A 23,969-nucleotide genomic window follows, 5' to 3' on the forward strand; every position below is an offset into this window, starting at 1 on the left:
TCCGGTAGAGGACGTGTCGAACGTCGTCGCGCCCGCTCGCGACATCGCGGCGACGCGTCCCAAATACTGATGCAATTTTCGACGACGACGACGCGACGCGACGAATTAATGAACTCGCGGTCTCTACTCGAGCTGCCGCGCAGACCGCCATCACTTCGCTCGCGCGCGCTCGAGGCCGACCGCGCGACGCCGCGCGCGGAGATCGAGCTCACGAGCACCCGTCGTCGTCATGGTCAAGCGCGGACGCGACGACGATGGCGCCGTCGCCCCCGCTCCCGCGGTCGAGCCCGCGCGACAGCGTCACTACCTCGCGATCCGCAGGGCGCTCAACGATCAGTTCGTCGCGGACCTGACGCGGAAGCTGACGCAGAATCCCACGCGAAGGTTCGACAAAGAGGTCGCGGACTACGAGAAGTTCTCCAGGCAGCTCCGGGTGCGTCTCGAGCCGCGAGAATCGTCTTCGACGCCCCGCCCGCGGCGCGACGCCGAACTCGAGATTTCGATCCCCCGATTTCGTTTGTTTTTTTCTCTTCTCTGAGATCCGTTCCCCCGTCCTCCCCATCCCCACGACAGAACGAATACGCGGACGTCGCCGCGGCGATCGAACGAGACGCCGCGGCGACGTTCGCCGCCGCGGGCGCGATCGCGAAGCACGGCGAGTCCTTCCTCTGGGGCACCGGCGACGCCGGGCAGCTCGGATTCGGCGAAGACGTCATGGAGCTGTCCCGACCGAAACTCCTCAACACGCTGCCGTCAGCGACGTCCGTGCTGAAAGTCGTCTGCGGCGGCATGCACACGCTGTGGATCGTCGACGGTGGTCTGGTGTACTCCGCGGGCGTCAACGACGAGGGCGCGCTCGGGAGGAAGGCGAACAAGGATGACGCGGACGCGGAGACGAAGCCCGGGCCCGTGCGACTCCCCGGCGGCGCCGCGGCGGTGGATCTCTCCACCGGGGACTCGCACGTCGCCGTCGTCACCTCCGACGGCGCCGTCGTCGCGTGGGGCACGTTCCGGACGTCGAGCGGCCTGTGGGCGTTCACCCCGGATCAGCAGATCGCGCGGAGTCCGATCACGGTGTACTCGCCGGAGACGCGGGCCGGGCGGATCGCGAGCGTCGCGAGCGGGACGGATCACGTCATCGCGAGAACCGCCGGCGGCGACATCTACTCCTGGGGCTGCGGCGAGAAAGGACGGCTCGGGCGCCTGCCCCCCGCGGACGCGGACAACACGAGCAAACGTGACGCGTCCGCGAAGACGAAGCTGCTGACGGCGTGTAAGGTGCCGAACCTCCCCGAGGGCGGCGTCACCGCGATCGCGGCGGGGAGCTACCACTCGTTGGCGTTCGTCGCGGGCGCGAAGGAGGTGTACGCGTGGGGTTTGAACTCGTACGGGCAGCTCGGTCTCCCGTACGACATGAACGAGGCGGGTTCGAACCAGGTGGAGTACTTCCCGAAGCGCGTGGCGCCGCTGTGCGGAAGAGGGTTCGTCGCCGGCGACGGCGGGGAGAATCACACGGTGCTTTTGGACGACGGCGGGAAGGTGTACGCGCTCGGTCGAAGCGCGTACGGCCGACTCGGGCTCCCCGGGATCGACGAGATGAGCGACGAGCCGCGCTCGAGCGCGGAGCACGTCGTCGGGGTCTCGAAGAAGGCGACGAAGGTTGTCGCGGGAGGGAGCACGTCCGCGTGCGTGACGGACGACGGCGACGCGTACGTGTGGGGGTACGGCGATTTGGGGCAACTCGGCCGCGGGTCGGATCAGTCGGACGCGTTGACGCCGGTGAGGCTGGCGCCGACGAAGGCGATGGGCGGTAAGCGCGTCGTGGACGTCTCGTTCGGGGGGCAGCACACCGCGGCGTTGTGTTTGCCTCCGAAGGGGAGCGAGGGGACGCCGATCGCGAAGCGCACGCGCGGCGCGGGCGCCGCGTGAGAGGTCGGAAGCGAGAGAAGACGAGATGAGCGACGGCGCGCGCGTGCGGCGAGGCACGACGACGGACTATCATGAGCTTAAGGGTACGAACGAATGCACTCGCTACGAATTAAGATTATCATAATAAATCGTTTATGGACGCTAACCTCGCTGCGTGATTAATGCGGCGCCGCGCCGCGGCCTTCCGCGACGATGAGCCACACGTTCGATATCGATATGAACGCGCCGAGGAGGAGGAGGCCGACGCCCGCCGCGACTTCGAAGAGCGCCTCGCGCGTGAGCGTCGGAACGCCGCCGCCGCCGCCGCCGGTCTCTTCGTCGACGTCGTCGCCGAGCGCGGCGCCGCCGCCCGGTAACAACGCCGCGCGCATCTCCTCGTGCGACGACGCCGTGAACGACGACAACGCGCCGTTCGCGCCCTTCGTCCGGAGCCTCCTCGGCGCGCTCCCGCCTCTCTCCTCGCCTCCCTCGCCGCCGCCGCGACGCCGCGCTCCCGCTCGCCGCCGCGCGACGACGACGCTCCACGCCGGTCGCGCGCACAACAACCCCGGAACGACGAAGATCACCAGCACCGCCGCGGTGCTCCCGACCACCGTGAACACCGCGCCGAGGTCCGACACGAGCGACGCGACGACGCCCGTGGCGAAGACGAACGCTATCGTCTGCGAGACGTGCCTTCCGAGCGGCGCCATCCCCGCCGCGCGCTTCGTCCACCCGAACATCGCGCACAGGGTGTCGTCGAGCGCGGCGCGGTGCGAGAAGTGGTTCATCGCGTACGACCCGATCGCGTTTACTCCCATGAAGAGCTTACATGTGATGATCCACGTGTTTTTTTCGTCGTAGCTCTCGAGCATGTTCGACTCGACGTCGGGGTGCGCGTAATGCGCGGCGGTTCGATTTGGGTTTCGATTTCGATTTCGACGCCGCGATGACGACGTCGCCGTCGGCGTCCGCTCCGAAAACGTTCGCGCCCCCCGCGCCCGCGCCCGCGCCCGCGCCGCGTCGTCCACTCGGCGACGATACCAGCGACCCTATCGACGACGACGGCGACAGGCTCGACCGCGGCGTCGCGAACCCGGGGAACGCGTCGTCCGCGTCCATCGGCGCGAGCGGCGGGCGGGCGTCGTCGTCGCCGTTTTCGTTTTCGTTTTCGTTTTCGTTTTCGCCGCCGTCGTCGTCGTCGTCGCGCGGATCGTCGCGGAACTCCGCGAACACGCTCAACACCTGCACGTGCACCTGGAACGCGAACACGAACACGGGCAGCGCTCGGACGACCCCGGCGCCGAGCTTCCACGCGACGACGACGTCGCCGCCGCCTTCGCCCTCATCGCCGCCGCGGATGAGTTTCTCGCCCGCGTCCACGACGACAACCGTCGCCGTAAACGCCAACGCGACGACCGCGAGCGCGCTCGCGGGCGCTAAGCTCTTCGTCCGCCGGAGCAGCGACAGCGGCAGCAGCGCGAAGACGCTCGCGAACGTCACGACGCCGACCCTCCCCGTGGGTTGTGCGAACGGCGGGAGAGGGAGACGACGACGAAGCATACGCGAGAGCCCCGGGAATCCGTTCGTCGCGGCGTCCACGGCGTCGACGACGATGACGACGTACGCCACGCACGACCCGAACGCGAAGAGCATCAGCGCGACGCCGACGACGTGCGCGAACTCGGGCCCGAACGCGCGGAGGACGAGGGCTTGGTACGAGTCCGCGTTTGAACGCTCGCCGTGCTTCACGATGACGTCGACGGTGAAGATCGTGAGCGATGCGGCGACGAGGACGAGGACCGCGCCGAGCGCCGCGCCGCACTCGCGGACGCCGTCGGGGATGGAGAGGATGCCAGCGCCGACCGCGCAGTTGCACAGGTTGACGATCGTGGTGGGGAAGCTCGCGGAGCGGGTCGAAGGCGTCGCGGCGGCGGCGGCGGCGATCTCGCCGTCGTCGTCGTCGTCGTCCTCCTCCTCATCTCGACGCGTCGTCATCTGCGCGCTCGTCTCGTCTTGAGCTCCTCGCTAGAACCCCGGGGGCAGGCGCCCTTCGCGCGCGAGCTTGAGACGCTTTCGCTCTTGCGTCGCCGTGAAGACGGCGAGGAACGTGGCGACGGAGCAGAACCCGAGCGCGGCGACCGCGACCCGATCGCTAAGCGCCATCCGCCGGCATGCACGGGTCGGGGGCGCGGTGGAGCCCTCACCGCGTGCGCACGGGAAAATGAACGCGCTGAGCGCGCGCGCGTCGACGAGACGAAAATCGATCGACCAGACGAATCGAGCTCGCGATGGCTGATGACATCTGAATTGCCTCCAATTCAGTAGCCTCCGCACCGCTCGACGCGTCGCAGCGCGCGCGATGATGGAACTCGAACCCCTCCCCGCGCAGTCCGGGGTGAACGGCCTCGACTACGCCTGGTCGCACTCCCTCCGCGAGGAGGTCGAGACGCACGGGTCGTACTGGGACCACCACGACAAGCGTCGCGAAATTTCCGACGCATTGTCGCGAAACGCGGAAGCGTCCACGGAGCCTCCGAGGGAGGAGAAGTGGGCGAAGCGGCTGCGTTTGCGGCTCGAAAAGCTGAACGGCGATCCGGACGACGCGGACGACGCGACGACGCCGAAGATTTCGCTGGAGGACGTCGCGCGCGAGGCGATCGACGGCGAGCCCATCCCGCGCTCGCGTCGCGTGAAGATCACGTCCCCGAGAAGCGCCATCGCGTGCCTCGTCACGGGAACGAATCCAGACGACCTCGTCCCGCGCGTCCCGACGCCGTCGACGGGAACGTACCCGGAGAGCGCGTACGAGGACCAGGCGTTACTACGCGCGGAGAAACGCAAGAGGCACGCGAACGCGACGCGGCTCACGGCGCTGCTGGACAAGCGCGACGCGATGACGCGAGAGGATGTCGTTCGGTACCTGGCCGAGTTGGCGGACGCGAGGCGAGCGGCGGAGGCGGCGGAGGCGGAGGAGGCGCGGAAGCGAGAGGCGGAGATGGAGGAGGCGCGCAGGCTCGCGGAGGAGGCCGCGGAGAGGGAGAGGAACAAGAGGTTGCCGATCGTGGAGGCGGCGTACCCGACCCCGGCGCCGGAGCCGGAGGAGGAAGAGGAGCATGATTACGATCACTACGACCGCGACGACGACGCGGGGGGGCGACCCGGCGACGATTTCGAAGACGACGACGACTCCGACGCGGCGTCCGAATTTGACGCGTACGCGGAGGACTACGAACGCGCGCTGAAAGCGAAGCGCGAGGCGTACGCGGCGAACCACGCGGAGGAGCGGAAGAGGACCGCGAGGCGGCTCGCGGAGCTGACGAGGAAGGAGCTGTATCCGCCCGACGGCGACGGCGGCGGCGAGAACCAATTTCCAAACCGCGGCGGCGGCGGCGGCGGCGACGACGCCGGCGCGAACGGGACGACGCGCGCGAACTCGTTCCGAGGCCCGAAGCGCCTGATCGTGGACACGAAGATCGGCGCGCGCGTCAACCTGGGCGGGTCCGCGGCGTTCGCCGCGCCGACGGTGCGCTTTAATCCGCCGCCGGGCGCGAAGAAGAGAGGAAGAGTAAAAAGAAAAGGAAAGAAGAAGAGCGACCCCCTCGACGCGCCGATGTCCACGATGGAGAAGCTCAAGATCCTCGAGCGGCTCGTGGACGAGAAGAACGCCGCGGAGGCTAAGAAGCAGCGCAGAGAGAATCGCGCGCGGATGGACCGCGCGGGCGAGCTCGCGGAGGAGAAGTCGCGGCTGGACGACGCGGCGCGCGCGAGAAAGGTGCGTTCTATCTCACACTGGTCCCCATACGACCGCGTCGGCGTGGTGAACGCCGATCCTTAAGGACTTTTATCGGCGCGTCTCTCCGCCCAGGGTCCCTCGCTTTCAATCTCCGCCCTCGGCGCCTATCAACTCCGCTTCTGACGCCTTTCAACTCCACCCCGACGTTCACTTGAAAGGCGGAAGAGGCGGCGCTCCTCGCGGAAGCCGAGCGCGTCTCCGCGGCGAAAGCGCGCGCGAGGCGAGAGCAGGACGCGCGGCTCGAGGCTGCGGAGCGCAAGAGGGAGCAGACGCAGATGGAGACGACGCGGAAGTTTGCGCGGGTGAACACGCACACGGGCGGGTTTTCGGAGCCGCGGACGCCGCGGCTCGGCGAGCTCGGCGCGACGCCGAAAATTTCCGGCGCCGCGACGCGGCGGCGGCCGTCGAGCGCCGCGCCGTCGATCTCGCTCTCGCTCTCGTCGCCGCGCGCCTCCCCCGGAGGAGGAGGCGCGTCTTTGTTGGCGACGCAGGACAGCGTGCGGTCGTCCCTCGGCGCTTCCCCGAGCTTCGTCGCGGAGGCGCCGCGCACGCCGCGCGGCGCCAGCGGCGCGTTCCCGTCGCCGCCCGACGCTCCCGGCGGCGGCAGCGTCGCGAGCAGCCCGCGACTCTCCCCCGGGAGCTTCGGGACGTCGTCGCGGTTCCCCGTCGCCGCCGCCGCCGCGATGCGTCGACCCGCGAGCGCGCAGCCGCGCGCGACGAAACCCGGCGCGTCGTCGGTGGCGGAGGAAAAAGCAGACGCGCTCGCGTTGGAACGCGCCGCCGAAGCCGCGTTCGAAGCCGCCGCGATTCAGCTCCGGGAGGTCAAGATCGCGAAAGCGAGAGACGCGCGCGCGGCGATGGAGCTCGAGAAGCAGGAGCGGCGCCTCGCGGAGAGCGCGGAGCGCGCGGCGGTGTTACGCCGTCGAAAAGACGCCAAGACCAAACGCGACGCCGAGGCGCTCGCCGCCGCCGTCGCCGAGTCCGAGCTCAAAAACGCGGCGGTGAAGCTCCGACGCGAGGAAATCGCCGCGGAGCGCGCGGCCGCGATCAAACGCCGCGCGCTGAAAGCGGAGCAGCTCCAGGAGGCGGCGACGTTGAACCGCGCGCGCGACACCGCGACGCGCGCGGAGTGGCGGTCGTCGCTCGCGGATCTCCGCGCGGACAAGTTTGAACGCGCGACGAACGCGTACGAAACGCGTTTAGACGACGCCTCCGCCGCGATTCGCGACAAGCACGCGGAGGAGGCGCACAAGATCATCGGCCACAAACGCGAGATGAGCGCGAAGGAGCTCGACTTCGCGAAGCGGATCACGGAGCAGGCGCGGCGCGAGCGCGTCAAGGTGGAGGCGAGCGTCCGCGAGCTCAAGGCGACGGCGCGGCGGCTGCGCGTGCCCCCGGACGCGTTGCACGCGCCGGGGTCTCCCGAGGTGCGTTCCATCGCGGCCGCGACGCGAGGGAACCTTCCGAGGTCGCCGCGGGAGCACGATAAGAGCGACGCGGCGACGAAGCGCGTCGTGAAGGAGCTGGAGGAGAAGAACCAGGCGTTGGAGGAGGCGCTGGAGGAGACGCGGGCGAAGCTGGAGAGCGAGTTTGGCGCCGCGGCGGCGGCGGGGGGAGGGGCGGAGGGGACGCCCGCGGCGGCGCGGCGGAGGCGCGGGGCGCCCAAGCCCGCGGGACCGTACACCGAGTACACCACGCCGTAGACTGTGACGTTGAATAATAGTTCAACCCGTACACGGAATACACCACGCCGCGTCGAGGACGTAATGCGATGATGATATCGTATCTCGCGCGCGCTCGAGAACGAGACGTCGAAAAGCGAAAAAGCGTTGCGAAAAAGTGCGAGTGCTCGGCGGGCCACGTCGGGGTGGAGTTGAAAGGCGTCAGTTAAAGTTGAAAGGCATCGAGGGCAGGGATTGAAAGCGAGGGGTGGGCTCAGAGAAACGCCGGGAATTGTCCTTAAGGATCGGCGTTCACCACGCGAACGGGGTCGTATGGGGACCAGTGTATAGGACGCACCGCGAACCCGCCGCCCCCAGGCGGGCGTAAAAAGCGATTAGGTTTACGTACCCCGAGAGGGTCACCGCGACCACAGCGCGGCACACGCTCGAACGCGCGGCCGCGATGTCCGCGTCCACGTCGGCCGCGGCCCTCGCGCCCATCGGGCGGCGCGCGCGCGCGCGCGGCTCGACGCGCGCGCGTCCGCGCGCGAATGCGCGCGTCGTCCGCGCCGCCATCGCGGATCCGCCTTCTTCGCCAAATACGCCCGCGCGATCCGACGCGGAACTCCGCGCGGAGCAAGCGCTCCTCGCGGGCGACGACAGCGACGGCACGATCGCCGGGTTCACGAAGCTCGAGTGGAGTTGCATTCAGACCCCGGCGAGGTACCTCGGGAACGAGATCGGCGCGGTGCACAAGCCGTGGACGGAGGCGGAGGTTCGGTTCGCGATGGCGTATCCGGAGATCTACGAAGTCGGCGCGTCGAATCTCGGGCACGTCGTGCTGTACACGATCTTGAACGACCAGCCCGGGATGCTGTGCGACCGCTCGTACCTCCCCGGTCCGGACATGGAGGCGCTGCTGAAGGCGAAGAACCGGACGCTGTTCGCGGTCGAGAGCAAGCGGCCGTTGACGCACTTCGACGCGCTCGGCATGTCCCTCGCGTACGAGCTGTCGTCGGTGAATCTGCTTCAGGCGCGTTCTATACACTGGTCCCCATACGACCCCGTTCGCGTGGTGAACGCCGTTCCTTAAGCACTTTGCCCGGCGTTTCTCTCCGCCCATCCCTCGCTTTCAATCCCCGCCCGCGGTGCCTTTCAACGCCAACTGACGCCTTTCAACTCCACCCCGACGTTCGCTTGTATGGAACGACCCTCAGATGATGTCTCTGTCCGGGGTGCCGCTGACGTGGCGGGAACGGGACGATAAGCCGGACGAGCCGTGGGACGTGGATGACGGCTCGTGGCCGTTCGTTTTCATCGGCGGACCGACGGCGACGAGCAACCCGGAGCCCGTCGCGGATTTCGTCGACTTCGTCGCGCTCGGCGACGGCGAAGACGTCATGCCGGAGATCGGCGAGTCGATCAAAAAGAGCAAGCGCGAGGGCCTCAACCGCGAGGAGACGCTGTTCCGGCTCGCGACGGAAGTCGTCGGGATATACGTCCCGCGGTTCTACGACGCCCCGAAAGGCTGGGGCGGCGCGGTGTTCCCGACGCGAGAGGGCGTCCCTCCGCGGTGCCTTCGCCGCGTCGCCGACCCCGATCCGTCCATGCAGATAGGGTTGGTCCCGTACGTCTCGACCGTGCACGACCGTCTCACGGTGGAGATTCGCCGCGGATGCACGCGAGGGTGCCGGTTCTGTCAGCCCGGGATGCTGACGCGGCCGGCGCGGGATGTTCCCCCGGAGAAGGTGATCGAGGCGGTGGAGCGAGGGATGCGGGACACCGGGTACAACGAATTTTCGCTGCTGTCGCTGTCGTGCTCGGACTACCTCGCGCTGCCGTCCGTGGGTTTAGAGATCAAGAACCGACTCAAGGACGAGAACGTGACGCTGTCGCTGCCGTCGCAGAGGATCGATCGGTTCGACGACTCCATCGCGGACATCCTCGGCGGCGCCGGGAAAGCAGGGTTGACGTTCGCGCCCGAAGCCGGGACGCAGCGGCTCCGAGACATCGTCAACAAGGGCTTGACGAACGACGAACTGTTACACGGCGTTCAAACCGCGTACGACCGCGGGTGGAGGAACGTGAAACTGTATTTCATGATCGGGCTGCCCGGTGAAACCGACGCGGACGTGCTCGGGATCGCGGAGACGGTGGCGTGGCTCATCAATACCGTCGCCGGGAACAAAGCGCGAAAGCGCGACCGACTGAGCTTGACGCTGACGCTGTCGAATTTCACCCCGAAGCCGCACACGCCGTTCCAGTGGCACTCCGTCTCCACGGACGAGTTCGAGCGCAAGGGGACGCTGCTGAAAGAAGCGCTCAAGAAGATCCCGGACGTGAAGAGCAACTGGACGAGCATTCGCATATCGGCCATGGAAGATTTCATCGGGAGAGGCGATCGAAGTCTCTGCCCGGTGATCAAACGCGCGTGGGAGCTCGGCGCGCACAAGGCGACGTGGTGGGACGGCCAGGACGAGTCGTTCCGGTCGTTCGACGCGGCGATCGAGGAAGCCGGGCTGACGTGGCGGTACCGCAAAGTCGTCAACGGCGAGTGGGACGTCATGGAGAAACTCGGGGACGGAGACTACAGAGGCCAGGGCGGCGGCGGGAAAGGCCGCGTCGACCGCGGCGCGCTCGCGGACGAGCGCCTGGACGCGCCGCTGCCGTGGGACCACATCGACACCGGGATCAGTAAGTGGTGGTTGAAAACGGACCTTCAGAAGGCGTTAGAAGGAATCACCGTCCCGGATTGCTCGCACTCCGGGATTTGCACCGAATGCGGCGTCTGCGGGGACGAGTTTGGCGAAAACGTCGTCGCCGCCGTCCCGCCGGTGCCAACCTTCGGCGGACACTACGAGCCCGACGGCCGACGCACGCAGCGCCTGCGCTTCCGGTTCACGAAGGACGGCAAAGAGAGCTTCATCGGGCACCTCGACACGCTGCGGTTGCTCGAGCGCGCGGCGAGACGGGCGGCGCTGCCGGTGAGCATGACCAAGTCGCCGTACAGCAGTCGGCCGCGCATCTCCACGGCGATGGCGTTGCCGCTGGGCGCGTCGAGCGAAGCCGAGATGATGGAGATCGTGCTCACGGAGCGCAGAGACCCGGAGGAGGTGAAGGCGTCGCTCGGGAGTCAGCTCCCGGCGGGGATGCGGCTGTTGGAGGTGGAGGACATGCCGGTGAAGTATCTCAACGGGCGGTTCATGGCGCGTCCGTCGCTCGAAAACGTTTTTTCTTTCTTTGTTCTTTTTCGATTCTCTCCTCGTTCGTTCGGTTTCTTCGACTCGACCTCGATCCAGAAGCCGATCGCTGCCGCCGACGCCGCCGATGCCGCTGCCGCGCGTCCGTTTCGTCACCGCGTCGGGGATGACGACCTTAATTAATTAGATGTTCGATCGGGGCAACTCATGAGACCAAAAACTTTACATTTGGCGATGATTACGGACCCGCGCGAGGACTGGAACGCGTGCGCAGCGGCGGCGGCGACGACGACGACGGCGGCTCACTCTTCTTCTACTTCTTCTTTCGCCTTCTTTCGCTTATTTTAACTCGACGAATACGCCGACGCTCGATCTCTCCTCTCGCAGGAATCCATGAACGAGCTTCTGACGCACGCGGAGTTTTTAGTGCACGTGGCGCTCCCGGGGGCGGTAGCCAAGCCGGGCATCGCCACGGGCGGCGTCGGCGGCGAAGCCCCGAGCTGGGACGTCGAAGGCGGCGGAGGGTGCGTTTTGTTTTTGTGTTTGCGTTTGCGTCTTCGTTTCCGATCTGTTTCTCGCTTTCGCTCGTGCCCTCGTCTGCGCGTGTCGTCGTCGTTGAACCACCGGTGGTCGAGGATTAAATCATTTAAAAAACACCATCTTTCGGATCTTAACGACATTGCTGATATTCAATGTACTAATGAGACCACCGGGACGACGACGACGACGATGGCGACGAGTTTATTCGCCTTGCTCTTCTTCGATCGAAACGAAACGAAACGAAACGAACTCCCGACGCCGGACTCACCCCCCTTCCGCCTCTCTCGCCGCCCGCCGCAGGTTTTTCGACGCCGGTAAAAACGGCGACGGCATCCCCGACGCGGAGATCGACCACGACGACGCGGAGTCCGCGGAAGCCGCCGCCGCCGCGGAGGCGGAAGCCGCGGCGGAGGCGGAATACGCCCAGTCCGTCACCGCGGAGGACTGGAAGACCTGGGTCGCCGCCGCGCTCGCGAAGGACTCGTTCACGATCACGAAGACGAGTAAAAAGGGCAACGCGCGAACGGTCGACCTCCGCCCGCAGCTGCTCGAGCTCTCTCACCTCGATCAGCCTTCGATCGACGCCGCGCTCGGCGGCCGGCACATCCCGATCCCGCCCACGCCGCAGCCCGGGACGGCGCTGCTGCGGTTCAAGGGCGAGTACACCGGCGCGGGGGGGCTGTCCTGCGACGGCATGGCGCGAATGCTGTCCTCGGCGGCGGGGAAGACGATGACGGTGCTGCACACGCACCGCGTCGGGATCGGCCTCACGGAGCCGAGCCCGCCAAAGGTGGACAAGCTGTGGCTGGATAACATCGTCCGCGCGGAGGCGTTCATGGGCCTCGAGCGGATTTGGGACCCCGCGAGCGGGGTGAACAACCGCGGGCACATGGGACCGAGCTCGGCGGGGGACCGGATCGATAATCACAAGGCGTACAGGCCGGCGGAGGTGGCGGAGACGGCGGATGAGAAGAAGAAGCCGCCGCCGAAGCAGAAGAGCGCGAGAGCCCCGGGGAGGAACGAGCGGTGGAAGAAGAAGTGAGCCGGCGAGCGAGCGATTGAGCGAGCGAAACGCACCGCGCTCGTCGGCGCTCTCGTTGTTATATTACAAAGGTAGTAGGTACTGTATCAATCGATCCGAACTCATCATCATTCGCGTCGCGCGTTCATCACGACGCGTCATCACTTCAGCCCGTTGAGGACGGCGTAGCCGGCGAAGAACGACGTGATGATGAGCCCCAAGTCGCCGACGTGCGCGATCATCGCGCCGAGCGTGCGCCCGTCCGGCCCCTTCGGGCCGGAGTACCCGCGAATGTACTCCACCTTGCCGACGCTCCAGATCGCGAGGAGAAGCGCGGACGTGATGGGGTGCACGACGCCGTTCGCGAGGCAGAGCGCCTGGCACGGGCCGAGCCACTCCAGGGTGTTCTGATGCGCGCGCTGCGTGCAGTTGAACTCCTTGTGGTGCTTGTCGCCGTTGATGCCGTCGCTCGCGTACATCTTCGGGTACTTGATGTTGTACTTCTTGCGCGCCATGCCGACCTGTCGGGGCGGGATCGAAGCAGAGAGGGGGCGATTGTTAGTCCTCTTCCTCGGCGGGGATTGCGCAATCGTCATCAAATTCGTGACGCGTCGCGAAGAGACGACGCGACGGACCTTGTAGCTGCCGTACAAGTGCGGGATCATCGCGACGCCGCACGCGATGATGCACCACGCGAAGTCCCTGCTCAGCGTGATCCCCGCCGGGGAGCTCTTAGAAAACATCGCGAGAGGCGCGCGCGCGAGTCGAATGGCGGAAGCACGTCGAGGATCTGGTGTTGACGCGCCCGTGTGATGACTCGGCACCCGCACCCGCGCCGCGCCAGTTTGAACCTCTCCAGCTCCGAGCTCCTCGTCACACCCAGGGGCGCCGCCCGCCCCCGGTCGTCGTCGTCGTCGTCGCGCGCGTCGCGATGAAGCTCGCGGAGTACGAGGAGATCCGCGCGCACATCACGTCGCTCCCGAGCGACGTCTTCCCGGACGCGGACGCGCTCCGAGCGAAGCACCCGTCCGCGTCGCTCGACGCGCTCGTCAGCATCTACAGCCAGGAGAGCTCGCGACGCGTGCGCGGCGCGCACGGGAAGCACCTGCGCGCGATCGGGTCGCACGCGGCGCGGTACGTCGCGGGCGAGGACGTGTTTCGCATCGCCGCGGACATCGACTTCCCGCCGTGCCAGCTCGTCCGCCTCCTCCTGGAGCATCTCCTCGGGCTGGGGCACAAGGCGGTCGGGCCGTGCCTGCGCGATCCGTTCGGTAAGATCCCGTCGTCGCCGCCGCCCGAGTCCCCCGCGGCGCGCGGCGTCCCGGGCGTCCCCGGCGTCCCCGGATCCGCGATCTGCGACCGATTAAAAGTCGACGTGGAGAGGTGCGTGGCGTGGGACCACGTCGCGTCGCCCGCGGTGGACGTCATGCGTCACGCCGCGGGGCGCGAGTACGAAATTCTTCTGGAGCGGCGGCTCGAGGAACTCCGAGTGCCGTTCGTCACCGAGGACGCGCTGCGCGCGGAGGGGCACGCGAAGACGCCGGACGTCAAGCTCACGCTGCCGATCGCGGTGAACGGGCGGATCGTGAACTGGATCGACAGCAAGGCGTCGTTTCTGGACCCGATCGTGCACGTCGAGAGAGGCGTGGACCAGTTCCAAGGGTACGTGAACAGGTTCGGGCCGGGGATGGTGATCTATTGGCTCGGGGTCATCGACGAGCTCGCGGAGGAGAGCGATGGGGACGTGTTCATCGTGGACGATTTCCCGGGGGACATGGAGATCACGAAGTTGAAGCTCATGGAGTGACGCCGCGACGAAGGGCAATTTTAAAAGTAGAGACTAGTAGCTGGTAGTTTTATCGCGACAGACGGTAGCTTAACGAACGAGACGCAACGTCGACGTCGTCAAGCGACGGTTCTCGAACGGGTGAGCTTCGCGCCGCCGCCGCCCGGAAACGCTCCCCCTCCCCCGCCCCCCGTCCACAACGCCTCGACGATCTCGCGCAGCTCCTCCGGGGAGTGAGTCACGTACTTCTTCGGGTTTTTCCGCGCGAACCCGCTGTCCTTGTACCTCTCGTAAAACGCCGCGTAGGCGTCCGCGACGTCCACGCGAAGCCGCGCGAGAAGCTTCGCGCGCACGTCCCCGTCCGGCGCGTTCCACCCGGGCCACGCGCGCCGCGCGTCCTCGACCGCGGCGTTCACCGCGGTGAACCGGTCTTTGATCGCCTGCCTCTCCTTATCGCTCATCGCGGCGGCGGCGGCGGCGGCGGCGGCGGCGACGGAGGCGTCCCCGGCGGAGGCGCCGCGCATGGCGCGGATCGCTCTCCCCCACCCCGCGTCGACGTGCTCAGCGAGGGCTTCGTCCACCTTTTCGCGCGCGGCGCGCAGCCACCCGTCCGGCAGCGCGCGGAGAAGCTCCTCGGCGTCCTCCACCGCGGACGCGACGCGATCGCACGCGACGGCGCGTAATAACGCGACGAGCGCGGGCGAGGCGTTGGTCGCCGTCGCGGAGGTCGACGCGCTCGACGTGGACAGGGACCGCTTAAACGCGGACGACGAAGAGGACGAGGACGACGTCGGCGCGCACGCGTTCGCGTCCATCCCGCGCGTCACCGCGTCGAGCGCGTTCACGATGAACGACGCGAGGTCCGCGCCGAGTTCGTTCCCGGCGTCGGCGGTGGCGGGCGGCGGCGGCGGCGGCGACTTCGTCGTTTCCGTCGCGCGCGCGGGCGCGGGCGCGGGCGCGGCTTCTTCCTCCTCGTCGCGTTCGGATTCCGAAGACGTGACGAACCCGTCGTCGCCGTTCGAGTTCGAATTCGAGTCGTCGTCCGTGAAGTCCAAGATGCCGTCCGAGTCGCCGTCGTCGTCGTCCTCCGCCTCCGGCGTCGGCTCCTCCGCGACGGGCGACACGGGCCCGCGCGTAAACGGCGTCGCGTGGACGCCGCCGCTTCCTCCGTCCATTTCGCCGCCGCCGCCGCGCCCGTCGCCGCCGCCGCTTCCGTCGCCGCCGAACAACACGTCCGCCGCGTTGGGATGCTCCAAGAGCTCCGCGCAAAACGCGACGACGCCGTCCGCGAGCCTTCTCACCTCGACGTCGCTCCGACCCGCGGCGGCCGCGATGGTCGGGATCAGCGTCCCCAACGCGACGCGCGCGCCCTCTTCGCACGTCCGCAGCGCGTCGCGCCACGCGTTGGCCGCGCGCCCGCCCGGCGCGAACGCGCTCTCGGTGCCCCACCGCAAACGCGTCAACGCCGCGTGCGCTCTGAGGGTCGGGTCGTTCCATACGATCGAATGTCGGGGTGCAGTTGAAAGGCGTTAGTTGGAGTTGAAAGGCGTCGAGGGCGGGGATTGAAACCGAGGGGTGGGCGGAGAGAAACGCCAGGAAAAGTCCTTAAGGATCGACGTTCACCACGCCGACGCGGTCGTATGGGAACCAGTGTATAGAACGCACCTCAGCAACGCGAACGTCTTCTCCGGCGACTTCCGGTTCACGTTGGCGCGGGCGAGCGCGTCGTCTCCGCCGCCGTGAGGGCCTCCCGCGCTTCCTCCCACGCTCGGCTGCCGTGCGAGGGTGTTCACCCATCCCAAGACGGTGGACGCGGAGTGTTCGAGGATGCGCGGGACGGCGTCGTCGGCGACGGCGGCGGCGGCGGCGGCGACCATCGAACGCTCCCCGCCGCCGTTCTCGTTCTCGTTCTCGTTCTCGTTCTCTCTGTCGTCGTCGTCGTCGTCGTCGTCGTCTAACCCGAACACCTCGCGCGCGAGCGGCGCTTCCAGCGCCCAGCGCACGCTCGCGTGCTCCAAAACGCCGATCCATCGCTCCGTGCGCGTCGTGGTGGACGCGCCGAGGCCGACGCCGCCGCCGCGCGGCGGCGGCGGCTTCGCGATCGCCTCGCCGTCCCTCAAGAGCGCGGCTAAGCCCTCGCGGTCGAGCGCGGCGCCGAGCGCGGCGCGCCGCGCGCTCACGTACGCGTCCCTGATCGCGGTCCGGACGTCCTTGATCGACGCCTTCCCGCCGCTCACCTGATGCGCGGACGCCGACCGCGCCGTCGCCGCGGCGAGCGCGCACCTCGACAGTTTCTTTAAAAACGGCGTCACCGCGCGGAGCTCCGGCCTCGCCGCCGCCTCCGCGCGCTTCCTCGCGGACGTCAGCGTGGACGACGGCGTGGACGGCGCCGCCCCGCCGCCGCCTTCTGTCGTCCGCGCGGGCGTCTTCGGCGACGACGCGAACGACGCGGTGTCGATCGGCGGCGGCGGGAGCGGGAAGACGAACCCGACGCCTCTCTCCTGGAGCGGCGGCGACGGCGACGTCGCGCCTCGCTCGTCTCCGGGGCCGCCCCCTCCTCCCCCCTCCGCGTCCTTCGCCAACCGCCGCGCGCGCGCGTCGTGCGCCGCGAGCTCCCTCGCGAACGCTTCCTCGCATCGCGTCAGGCACTCGTTCACGAGCTCGCCCGCGTGCTTCCACGATCCCTCAGCCGCTCTGTACGCGCGTCGCTCGCCGAAGAATCGCTCCGCGCCGACGAGCGCGTCGACGCGTCGCACGAAGTCGTCCTTCGCGCGCTCGTCCTCCCCCGGCCCGGTCCGCGCGAGCTCACCGACGGCCCACGTCGCCTCGAGCTGATCCAGCCATCGGTTCGTCTCGTTCTCGACGGTCGCGAGATTCGCGCTCGCGTTCGACAGCAGCGCGGTGCGCGCCTGCACGGGCGCCATGACGTCGTGCAGCGACCGGAGCTCCCCGTCCGTCTCCGCGACGACGTCGCGGATGCGATCGGTCGCGCGCTGGTTGTCGTCGAGGATCGCGCGCAGGCGCTTCGCGCGCGCGTCCATCGCCGCGAGGAGACGCGCGTCGCGAGCGCGGCGCGCGCGCTTCGCGTCTGACGCGACGCGAGAGACAGACTGGACGCGACTAGACTGACTTTTGAAACTGTCGTAGCTTTTCAGAGCGCCGCGCCGCGCCGCGCGTCCAGAGGGAGACGCGCCGACGACGCCGCGATGGCGCGACGGATCGACAGCGTGCCAAACATCGCGGAGACGCTCGGGGAGAGCTCGATGTCGCGCGTGCTCCCGACGCACCCGATCGCGCGGCGGAGGACGGCGACGGGCGCGGAGGACGGCCGCGCGAGCGCGGGCGCGGAGGCGAGCGAGGAACCGCCCTCGAGCAGTGGGGTGAGACGGACGCGCACCGAGCCCGTCGACGACGCCGACGGCGACGGCGTCGGCGGCGGCGGCGGCGACGACGGCGGCGGCGGCGACGACGGCGGAGGCGGAGGCGGCGACGACGACGACTACCCCTTCTCGTCGCCGCCGTCGCCGTCGTCGGCGCGCGCGAGCGAGGACGAGCGCGGAGTCGTCGACGAGCTTCCCGCGCTCCGGTCGTTCGCGCGGCTGCTTCGAGTCGTCTGCGTCGTCCCCTCGCGCCTCCCTCTCTCCGAGCGCGACGCCGACGCCGCCGCCGCGTTCGCCGCGAGCGCGCGGCGCGCGCGCGCGACCGAGGCCGAGGGCATCGTCGAGCTCGCGCCGCTCCTGTCGACGGCGACGCCGCCGGGGGCGTCCCCGCGCCGCCGACGCCGACGCCGCGCCGCCCGCGCCCTCGCCGACGTCTTCTGCGTCCTCGCGACGATGCTCCTCGGCCTCGTCGCGCCGCTGTATCGCGCGCGATATGAGGTCGTTAACGCCCCGGACGCGGCCGTTACCCGCCTCGACGCGAAAGCGTTCGCGTTCCTGTGCATGCACTTCTACGTGTGCTGGTATTCGCTGCAGGTGAGGTACTGCGCGAGGTTCTCGCTCGCGGACGTGTTGTTCATGCGCGCCGCGGGGAGCGGCGCGTGCCCGGCGCGGCACAGGAAACGGTACGACGACGCGCCGTCCACACGTTTTGCCACGCCATCTCCACGTCACCGCCACGTCATATCCACGTCACCGCCACGTCATCGATTCACGTTCCTCGTCCCGTCCGCAGCGTCCACGACGCGTACGTCGGGATCGTGAAGCGGCAGTCGTGGCGCGAGCTCCTCCGTCTGCTCCTTCCGTTCGTCGTGTTAAAACTCGCGGCTACCGCGTACGTGCACGTCGGCGGCGGCGCGCGAAAAGAGACCGTATCGTACGCCATCCCGGGGTGGTGGCGGCGGCGGCGGCGCGGCGGCGGCGACGCGGCGTCGTTGACGGGGGTGGGGAAAGCCGTCGCCGTGAGCGTCGGGTTCGTCAGCGAGAGTTACATGGCCGCGGTGTTTCTCACGACGTGCGTTCTGTTTCGTCTCACGTGCGCGCTCGTGCTCTTGAAACTCAACGCGTTCCTGGTCATGATGCGCGGGACCGACGACGACGACGACGAGGCGGCGGCGGCGCCCGCGGCGACGGACGACGACGACGACGACGACGACGACGACGCGGACTCGCTTCGGTCGACGGGCGCACCGCGACGGGAGCGCGACGAGACGTCGCGCGCGACGACGACGACGACGACGGCGGCGGCGACGGCGACGACGACGACGCGGTCGAACCATCGCGCGGTGATGAGCGAACACCTCAACCTCCGCTTCGTCTTGAACGCGCTCGGGAAACGTTTCAGGTTATTCCTCGTCCTCACGTTGCTTCTCACGCTCATCGAGACCGTCGTGTCGCTGTACGAGCTCGTGCTCGACTTCGCCGTCGCCGCGAAGAGATCAAGCGGCGGCGGCGGCGTCTCCGGCGTTATCGCCGTCCTCGCGCGCGCGGACCTCCTCCTGAACAACGCTCTGCATCTCGCGGGCATCGGGATGAACGTCCGCGCGGCGACGTTGATCACGCACCGGTTACAACGCGTCGTCGGGCATTTCTCGCAGCAGCACGCGGCGTACACGATGTTGGACTCGGACGACGACGACGACGATGGCGGCGACGACGAGGGAGGCGGCGGCGGCGACGACGACGTCGAGAATTCGCGCCGCCGCCGCCGCCGCTCGAGCGCTCGCCGCAGGGTCGACGCGTTCATCGAGCGCGACGCGGTGCTGGGACATTTCAGGGACCGACCGCTCGGGATATCCATCTACGGCTTCTTCGTGGATCGGTACACGATTCGGACGCTGGACGGCGTCGTGTTCGGTTCCGTGATTTTCATCGTGAGCCGCGCGCTCATGGACGCCGCGCGCGCGGACGGGGAGTGACGACAGGACGAATCGAAACGAATCGAATCGAAACGAATAAACGAATAAACGAATCGCGCGCAATCACATGACAACGCTCTCGCGGTCGCTCTCTCTCTCTCTCCATCGAACCACTATAACGCATCGTATACATACGTTACGTTTACTCCCTCCCTCACAAAGCCTTGGGTTCCCCCTCCGGGTGCGCCGCGATCAAGTCGTCCAACTCCGCGCGCACCTTCGCGACGACGTCGGCGGCCATGCGATCGTGGAACAACACGCCGTCGAGGTGGTCGTACTCGTGCTGGAACACCCTGGCTTGGAACCCGTCGAGGGTCATCTTGAACTTTTTACCGTTCACGTTCTGCGCTTCGATCGTCACCGCCGTCGGTCTCTGCGCGGGGAGGGCGGGGGTGGGTGGGGGGGGGGGGGAGAGAAGAGCGTCGACGTGAGACGCGTCGCCGCGAGAGGAGAGGAGAGAGACGGAGGAGGGAGGAGGGGACGCCGCGCGCGGTCCGTTCCTCCGCCGGAAGCGCCCGCCGGACGAGAAGCCTCGCTGGGTGTTGCTCATCGCGTCTCCGCATCTTTGTGAGAATAGGATTAGCGTATATTTGTTTTGTTTGTGCGCTCACCGGCTTCTCGCGCGCGACGACGGGAAGAGACGGGCGGGATCGATCGAGCGAGGACGGAGGAGGAGGAGGAGGAGGAGGACGACGACGAAGTCCTTAAGGAACGGCGTTCACCACGCGAACGCGGTCGTATGGGAACCAGTCACGGGATCGATCGACCGATCGATCGATCGATCGGGCGGAAAATAAAAGACGACGCGAGGGGACCGCCGGCTGGTGACTCGCGCACCTCCACGTCCGCGTAAATCGCCGGGAACGATAGGCACCCCTCTTCGAACATGTCCTTCTCCTTCGAGAACTTCACGATCTTCGGGTTGACCATGACGACCTCCGCGCCCTTGCCGCGCTCTCCCGCTTCGTTGTACACCATGAGGCGGTAATTGACGCCAACCTGCGGCGCCGCGAGTCCGACGCCGTCGCTCTCGTACATCTTCGCGAACATCGCGTCCGCGAGCTTCTTCAGCTCCGCGTCGAACACGCCAATCTTCTTGTTCTCGTCCCGGAGCTTCGCGCTGGGGTACTTTTGAATCTCGAGCGGGAGGGCGAACTCGACCGCGGCGCCGGTCGCGTCGTTCTCCTCCGCGATCTCGCTCAACTCGCTGAGGAACCCGCCCTTCTTCCCTCGCGCGAGCGTCGTCGCCATTCGCGCGGGCGCGTCCGCGCGGCGGGACGCGACGCCGGCGTCGGATCCGGAGCCTCGACGCGCGGCCGCGGCCGAGGAAGAGGAGGAAGAGCAGGAGGAGGAGGACGCGTGATGGTGTCGGCGAATCGACGACGACGACGACGACGACGACGACGACGCGCGGGATGGCGTCGTCGCGCGCGCGGGCGCGACGCGAGAGCTCGTGGGGCGGAACAGACGCGCGGACGCGGCGATCGGTCGCGACATCACGCGCAGGGTTCCGGTCATTTTTCTTCGACGCGCGACGCGACGCGGACGGACCCGGCGCGAGGATCCGAACGAATGACGACGAAGGGTTTCGGGCTCGTTCTCTCACAGCTGTTCTGAAAAATGTTGCTGTTCCAGGATAAACTCCTCATCACTCGTCGGCGCCTCTGATGAGACTCCTCGCTCGCTACAGCACGCGGGCGGTCGCGTTCTCGCACGCCCTCCCTCTGCTAATCTGCCGCTCGATCCCCGCGGCGGTCGCCCAAAGCGCGTCCCCGAACACGGGCGGATCGTGATACATGAAAAACCCGACGACGCGTCGAAGCGCCTCGTGCTTCTCTCTCCAGTCGGCGGCGTCGACAATCTCCGCCGCCCGCGTCGCGTTGACGCCCTCTCTCTCGGTCATGCGAACGCTGAACGCGTCCCAGTCCAGGAACCACGACAGCGGGAGGTCGTACCCGTCCGCGATGATCACGGGGACGCACCCGAAGAGCATCGCCTCGACGAGTCGCGGGGCGTACACGCGCGTGCCTCGGACGTGGAGGCAAAACTTCGATCGCGCGAGGAGTTTCATGTACCCAGACGGCGTCGTCGCGCCGTCCGAATCGAGGTCCCAGTCCGTGCGGTTCAGGCTGCGGAGCGCGGGGATGACGCGCTGTCGAAGAAACCCGCGCGAGTTGCCGCGAAACGCGAGCGATATCGGGCGGTCGTCCTCGTTCTCGAGGCGCTCCGTCGTCGTCGTCGTCGTCGTCGCGTTCTTCGTCGTCGTCGTCGTCGTCGTCGTCGTCGTCGTCGTCGTCGCGTTCTTCTTCTTCGTCCCCTCCTCTTTCTCTTCCCGCGCCTCCCCCCGCACAAACTCCTCCTTCTCTTCGTCGTCGTCGTCCTCCTCGTCGTCGTCGTCCTCCTCGTCGTCGTCGTCCGCCCCGGGCGTCGTCGAGTTCGAGACACGTTGTCGCCGCTCGCCCCCCGTCCCCGGCGTCGGCAACGGCGCGATCGCCCCGAGGTGAATCGCGTCCGCCGGCAAGTGAAACGACAGCGAGCACACCATCGAGACGTCCTTCTCGCGCGAGAAGGGCGAGTCCAGGGTTCGGTTCACGTCGAGCGTGAGGTTGACGTTCTCCCAGGTCGTCGTGTCCGCGGTCGCGACGACCGCGACGGTCCTCGTCGCGAGCTTATCGCCGCGGAATCCTTCGCTAAACAGCGCCTCGGTGCCCTGGTCGTGCGCGTTCACGAACACCCTCGAACACCCCCCTTGCTTCTCGGACTTCTCCCACGCCCACGGTTCCGTCGCCTTCGCGTGCTCCACGACGACGGCGAGCGACGCTTTGACGGCGTTGCGGCCGTTGTCCGGATAGTCGGCGACTCTGTCGAGGTAGGGGCGGTTCGGAAACAAAAACGCCGTCGCCTCAGGGTCGCTCCATACAAAGCGACGTCGGGGTGGAGTTGAAAGGCGTCAGATGGAGTTGAAAGGCGTCGAGGGCGGGTATTGAAAGCGAGGGGCGGGCGGAGAGATGCGCCAGGAAAAGTCCTTAAGGATCGGCGTTCACCACGCCGACGCGGTCGTATGGGAACCAGTGTATAGAACGCACCTCGCCGACGTGCGTCGTCGCGAACGGCGGCTTCCCCAACGCCCCGATCACGTGCGCTTCGACGTCGTACGCGCGGTTAAACGTCGGCGCTAACCGCGCGAGCTGATACCGCCGCTCGAGCTTGGAAGGGAGCGCGAACGTGTACACCTTGAGCTTCTCCGGTAACGCGTTCATGTAATCGCACAGCGCCTTCGCGTCGGCGAACGGCGATCCGTCCATCCCGTCTGGCGCGTCGCTCGGCCGCGCCAGCGGCCACCCCGGATCGATCCCGTCCCTCATCAGCGCCTGACACTGCGCGTCGAACGTGAGGTGCCCGTACTCATCGCGAAGGGGCCCGTGGTCTTTCCACGACTTCGGATCGAGCGCGTGCGCGAGCCGCTCCACTTTCCACGCCGCCGCGGACAGGCCGGTGTTCCAATGCTGCCGCAGCGTGGAGTACTCCACGCTCGGCACGATCGCCGCGCTCACGCGCTCCGACGCGACTCTCGGGACGTCCGCGATCGCGGCGTGGAGGTCCGGGGCGACGCGGGAGAGCGAGCGGTCGACGACGTGCGCGAACGCGACGAGCGCGGCGACCGCGAGCGCGAGGACGACGACGAGATCGGCGAGTCTCGGGTTGGCGTCGAGGCGGCGAAACGCGAGGACGCCGGTCGCGTTCGCGAGGCACGCGCCGAGGCCTCTCAGGCGACGCAGGTTCGGCGCGTGCTCGCGCGCGTGAGCGCGCGAGTACGCGCTGGAGGGGAACCCGCGCGGATTCATGACGCCCGCCCGGCCGGGGTCAATGGATCGGACATGTGCGTGCCGGCTCCTCTCGACTCGCGTCTCGCGACGAATCGGTGTTCCAGGGCCTCCACGTGTACAAAATATGTTCATCGGTAAGTTGAACGGAGGTGCGATCAATTGTTGAAACCGAGGGACGGGTGAAAAACTTTTGTATCGATCGAACGCACCTCATCAGTTCTCTCGGCTGGGTCGACACCGCAGCGCCGTTTTTTCGTCGTCGCCGACGCGCCGCGAGGACACTCCGCGCGCGCGAGAGAGCGAGCGGCACGCGGACGCCGCGCGCGCGATGGCGAGAACGACCGTCGAAGAGCGCGTCGCCGCGGGCGAGACGCGACGCGGCGGCGGCGGCCGATGACGTCGCGCGCGGAAACCGCGGCGACTAGGACGCGTCGTCCGCGTCCGTCGGCGACGGACCGACGCTGCTGACGCACGGAGATCTGGGGACGCGCGGGGGCTCCCTCCCTCCCGCGCGCGTCCGTCCGCGCGCGAGCGACGTCCTCGCGCGCCGCGGACGAACGCGGTCGCGTCTTCACGACCGCGCGGCACGGACGGACGTCGCGCGCGCTCGAGCGCGGAGGACGAGACGCGCGTCGATGAAGAGGCGCGTCCGACGGTCGTGTCCGAACGCGGCGACGCGTCCATCATCGGACGGCGTGATTGATGCACGGAGCACCGCGCTTTGGACCTCGGACGCGACGAGAAACGCGACGAAACGCCTTGAAAACAGTCGGGCTCGGTCCTCGCGTTTAACGTTTCCATCCGACGCCGCGGCGCGACGGCGAATCACCCGCCGCGCGCGCGGAGAGCGCGTCGGCCCGCTGCCAAAGGCCAC

The 23,969-nt window shown here is 67.9% G+C and overlaps 11 protein-coding genes across 11 annotated transcripts; 6 read left to right on the forward strand and 5 right to left on the reverse strand.

Annotated features, from left to right (window-relative positions):
• Positions 1-229: 229 nt before the first annotated feature.
• On the forward strand, positions 230-1,929 carry MICPUCDRAFT_46092 (uncharacterized protein; the record flags this gene model as incomplete). Its single annotated transcript, XM_003054727.1, has 2 exons — positions 230-433; positions 574-1,929. The coding sequence occupies 2 exons, from the start codon at positions 230-232 to the stop codon at positions 1,927-1,929; spliced, it is 1,560 nt and encodes a 519-aa protein (XP_003054773.1).
• Positions 1,930-2,087: 158 nt separating this feature from the next.
• MICPUCDRAFT_49812 (amino Acid/Auxin permease family) lies at positions 2,088-3,906 on the reverse strand (the record flags this gene model as incomplete). Its single annotated transcript, XM_003055276.1, has 2 exons — positions 2,088-2,882; positions 2,953-3,906. The coding sequence occupies 2 exons, from the start codon at positions 3,904-3,906 to the stop codon at positions 2,088-2,090; spliced, it is 1,749 nt and encodes a 582-aa protein (XP_003055322.1).
• Positions 3,907-4,240: 334 nt separating this feature from the next.
• Positions 4,241-5,746, forward strand: MICPUCDRAFT_61041 (uncharacterized protein; the record flags this gene model as incomplete). Its single annotated transcript, XM_003054728.1, has 1 exon — positions 4,241-5,746. Exon 1 carries the CDS (start codon positions 4,271-4,273, stop codon positions 5,744-5,746), a length of 1,476 nt encoding a protein of 491 aa, XP_003054774.1. The 5' UTR covers positions 4,241-4,270.
• A 233-nt stretch (positions 5,747-5,979) lies between these two features.
• On the forward strand, positions 5,980-7,407 carry MICPUCDRAFT_61042 (uncharacterized protein; the record flags this gene model as incomplete). Its single annotated transcript, XM_003054729.1, has 1 exon — positions 5,980-7,407. One exon carries the CDS (start codon positions 5,980-5,982, stop codon positions 7,405-7,407), a length of 1,428 nt encoding a protein of 475 aa, XP_003054775.1.
• Positions 7,408-7,828: 421 nt separating this feature from the next.
• On the forward strand, positions 7,829-12,235 carry MICPUCDRAFT_70774 (radical SAM domain protein; the record flags this gene model as incomplete). The annotated part of the gene is made up of 4 exons (XM_003054730.1): positions 7,829-8,431; positions 8,583-10,529; positions 10,953-11,089; positions 11,406-12,235. The coding sequence occupies 4 exons, from the start codon at positions 7,829-7,831 to the stop codon at positions 12,145-12,147; spliced, it is 3,429 nt and encodes a 1,142-aa protein (XP_003054776.1). The 3' UTR covers positions 12,148-12,235.
• On the reverse strand, positions 12,170-12,888 carry MICPUCDRAFT_49816 (MAPEG family protein). Its single transcript, XM_003055277.1, has 2 exons — positions 12,762-12,888; positions 12,170-12,647 (listed from the first exon to the last, which is right to left on the reverse strand). The coding sequence occupies exons 1-2, from the start codon at positions 12,867-12,869 to the stop codon at positions 12,288-12,290; spliced, it is 468 nt and encodes a 155-aa protein (XP_003055323.1). The 5' UTR covers positions 12,870-12,888; the 3' UTR covers positions 12,170-12,287.
• Positions 12,889-13,057: 169 nt separating this feature from the next.
• MICPUCDRAFT_49817 (uncharacterized protein) lies at positions 13,058-13,933 on the forward strand (the record flags this gene model as incomplete). Its single annotated transcript, XM_003054731.1, has 1 exon — positions 13,058-13,933. The coding sequence occupies one exon, from the start codon at positions 13,058-13,060 to the stop codon at positions 13,931-13,933; it is 876 nt and encodes a 291-aa protein (XP_003054777.1).
• A 98-nt stretch (positions 13,934-14,031) lies between these two features.
• MICPUCDRAFT_37681 (uncharacterized protein) lies at positions 14,032-16,953 on the reverse strand (the record flags this gene model as incomplete). Its single annotated transcript, XM_003055278.1, has 2 exons — positions 14,032-15,388; positions 15,578-16,953. The coding sequence occupies 2 exons, from the start codon at positions 16,951-16,953 to the stop codon at positions 14,032-14,034; spliced, it is 2,733 nt and encodes a 910-aa protein (XP_003055324.1).
• A 165-nt stretch (positions 16,954-17,118) lies between these two features.
• MICPUCDRAFT_49819 (uncharacterized protein) lies at positions 17,119-19,268 on the forward strand (the record flags this gene model as incomplete). The annotated part of the gene is made up of 2 exons (XM_003054732.1): positions 17,119-18,041; positions 18,086-19,268. The coding sequence occupies 2 exons, from the start codon at positions 17,119-17,121 to the stop codon at positions 19,266-19,268; spliced, it is 2,106 nt and encodes a 701-aa protein (XP_003054778.1).
• A 154-nt stretch (positions 19,269-19,422) lies between these two features.
• On the reverse strand, positions 19,423-20,519 carry PDF (peptide deformylase; the record flags this gene model as incomplete). Its single annotated transcript, XM_003055279.1, has 2 exons — positions 19,423-19,641; positions 20,106-20,519. The coding sequence occupies 2 exons, from the start codon at positions 20,517-20,519 to the stop codon at positions 19,423-19,425; spliced, it is 633 nt and encodes a 210-aa protein (XP_003055325.1).
• A 364-nt stretch (positions 20,520-20,883) lies between these two features.
• On the reverse strand, positions 20,884-23,113 carry MICPUCDRAFT_70776 (glycosyltransferase family 47 protein; the record flags this gene model as incomplete). Its single annotated transcript, XM_003055280.1, has 3 exons — positions 20,884-21,522; positions 21,712-22,170; positions 22,355-23,113. 3 exons carry the CDS (start codon positions 23,111-23,113, stop codon positions 20,953-20,955), a joined length of 1,788 nt encoding a protein of 595 aa, XP_003055326.1. The 3' UTR covers positions 20,884-20,952.
• Positions 23,114-23,969: the final 856 nt, after the last annotated feature.

This window comes from Micromonas pusilla (genome assembly GCF_000151265.4).
Source record: "Micromonas pusilla CCMP1545 genomic scaffold MICPUCscaffold_1, whole genome shotgun sequence".
Taxonomy (NCBI): domain Eukaryota; kingdom Viridiplantae; phylum Chlorophyta; class Mamiellophyceae; order Mamiellales; family Mamiellaceae; genus Micromonas; species Micromonas pusilla.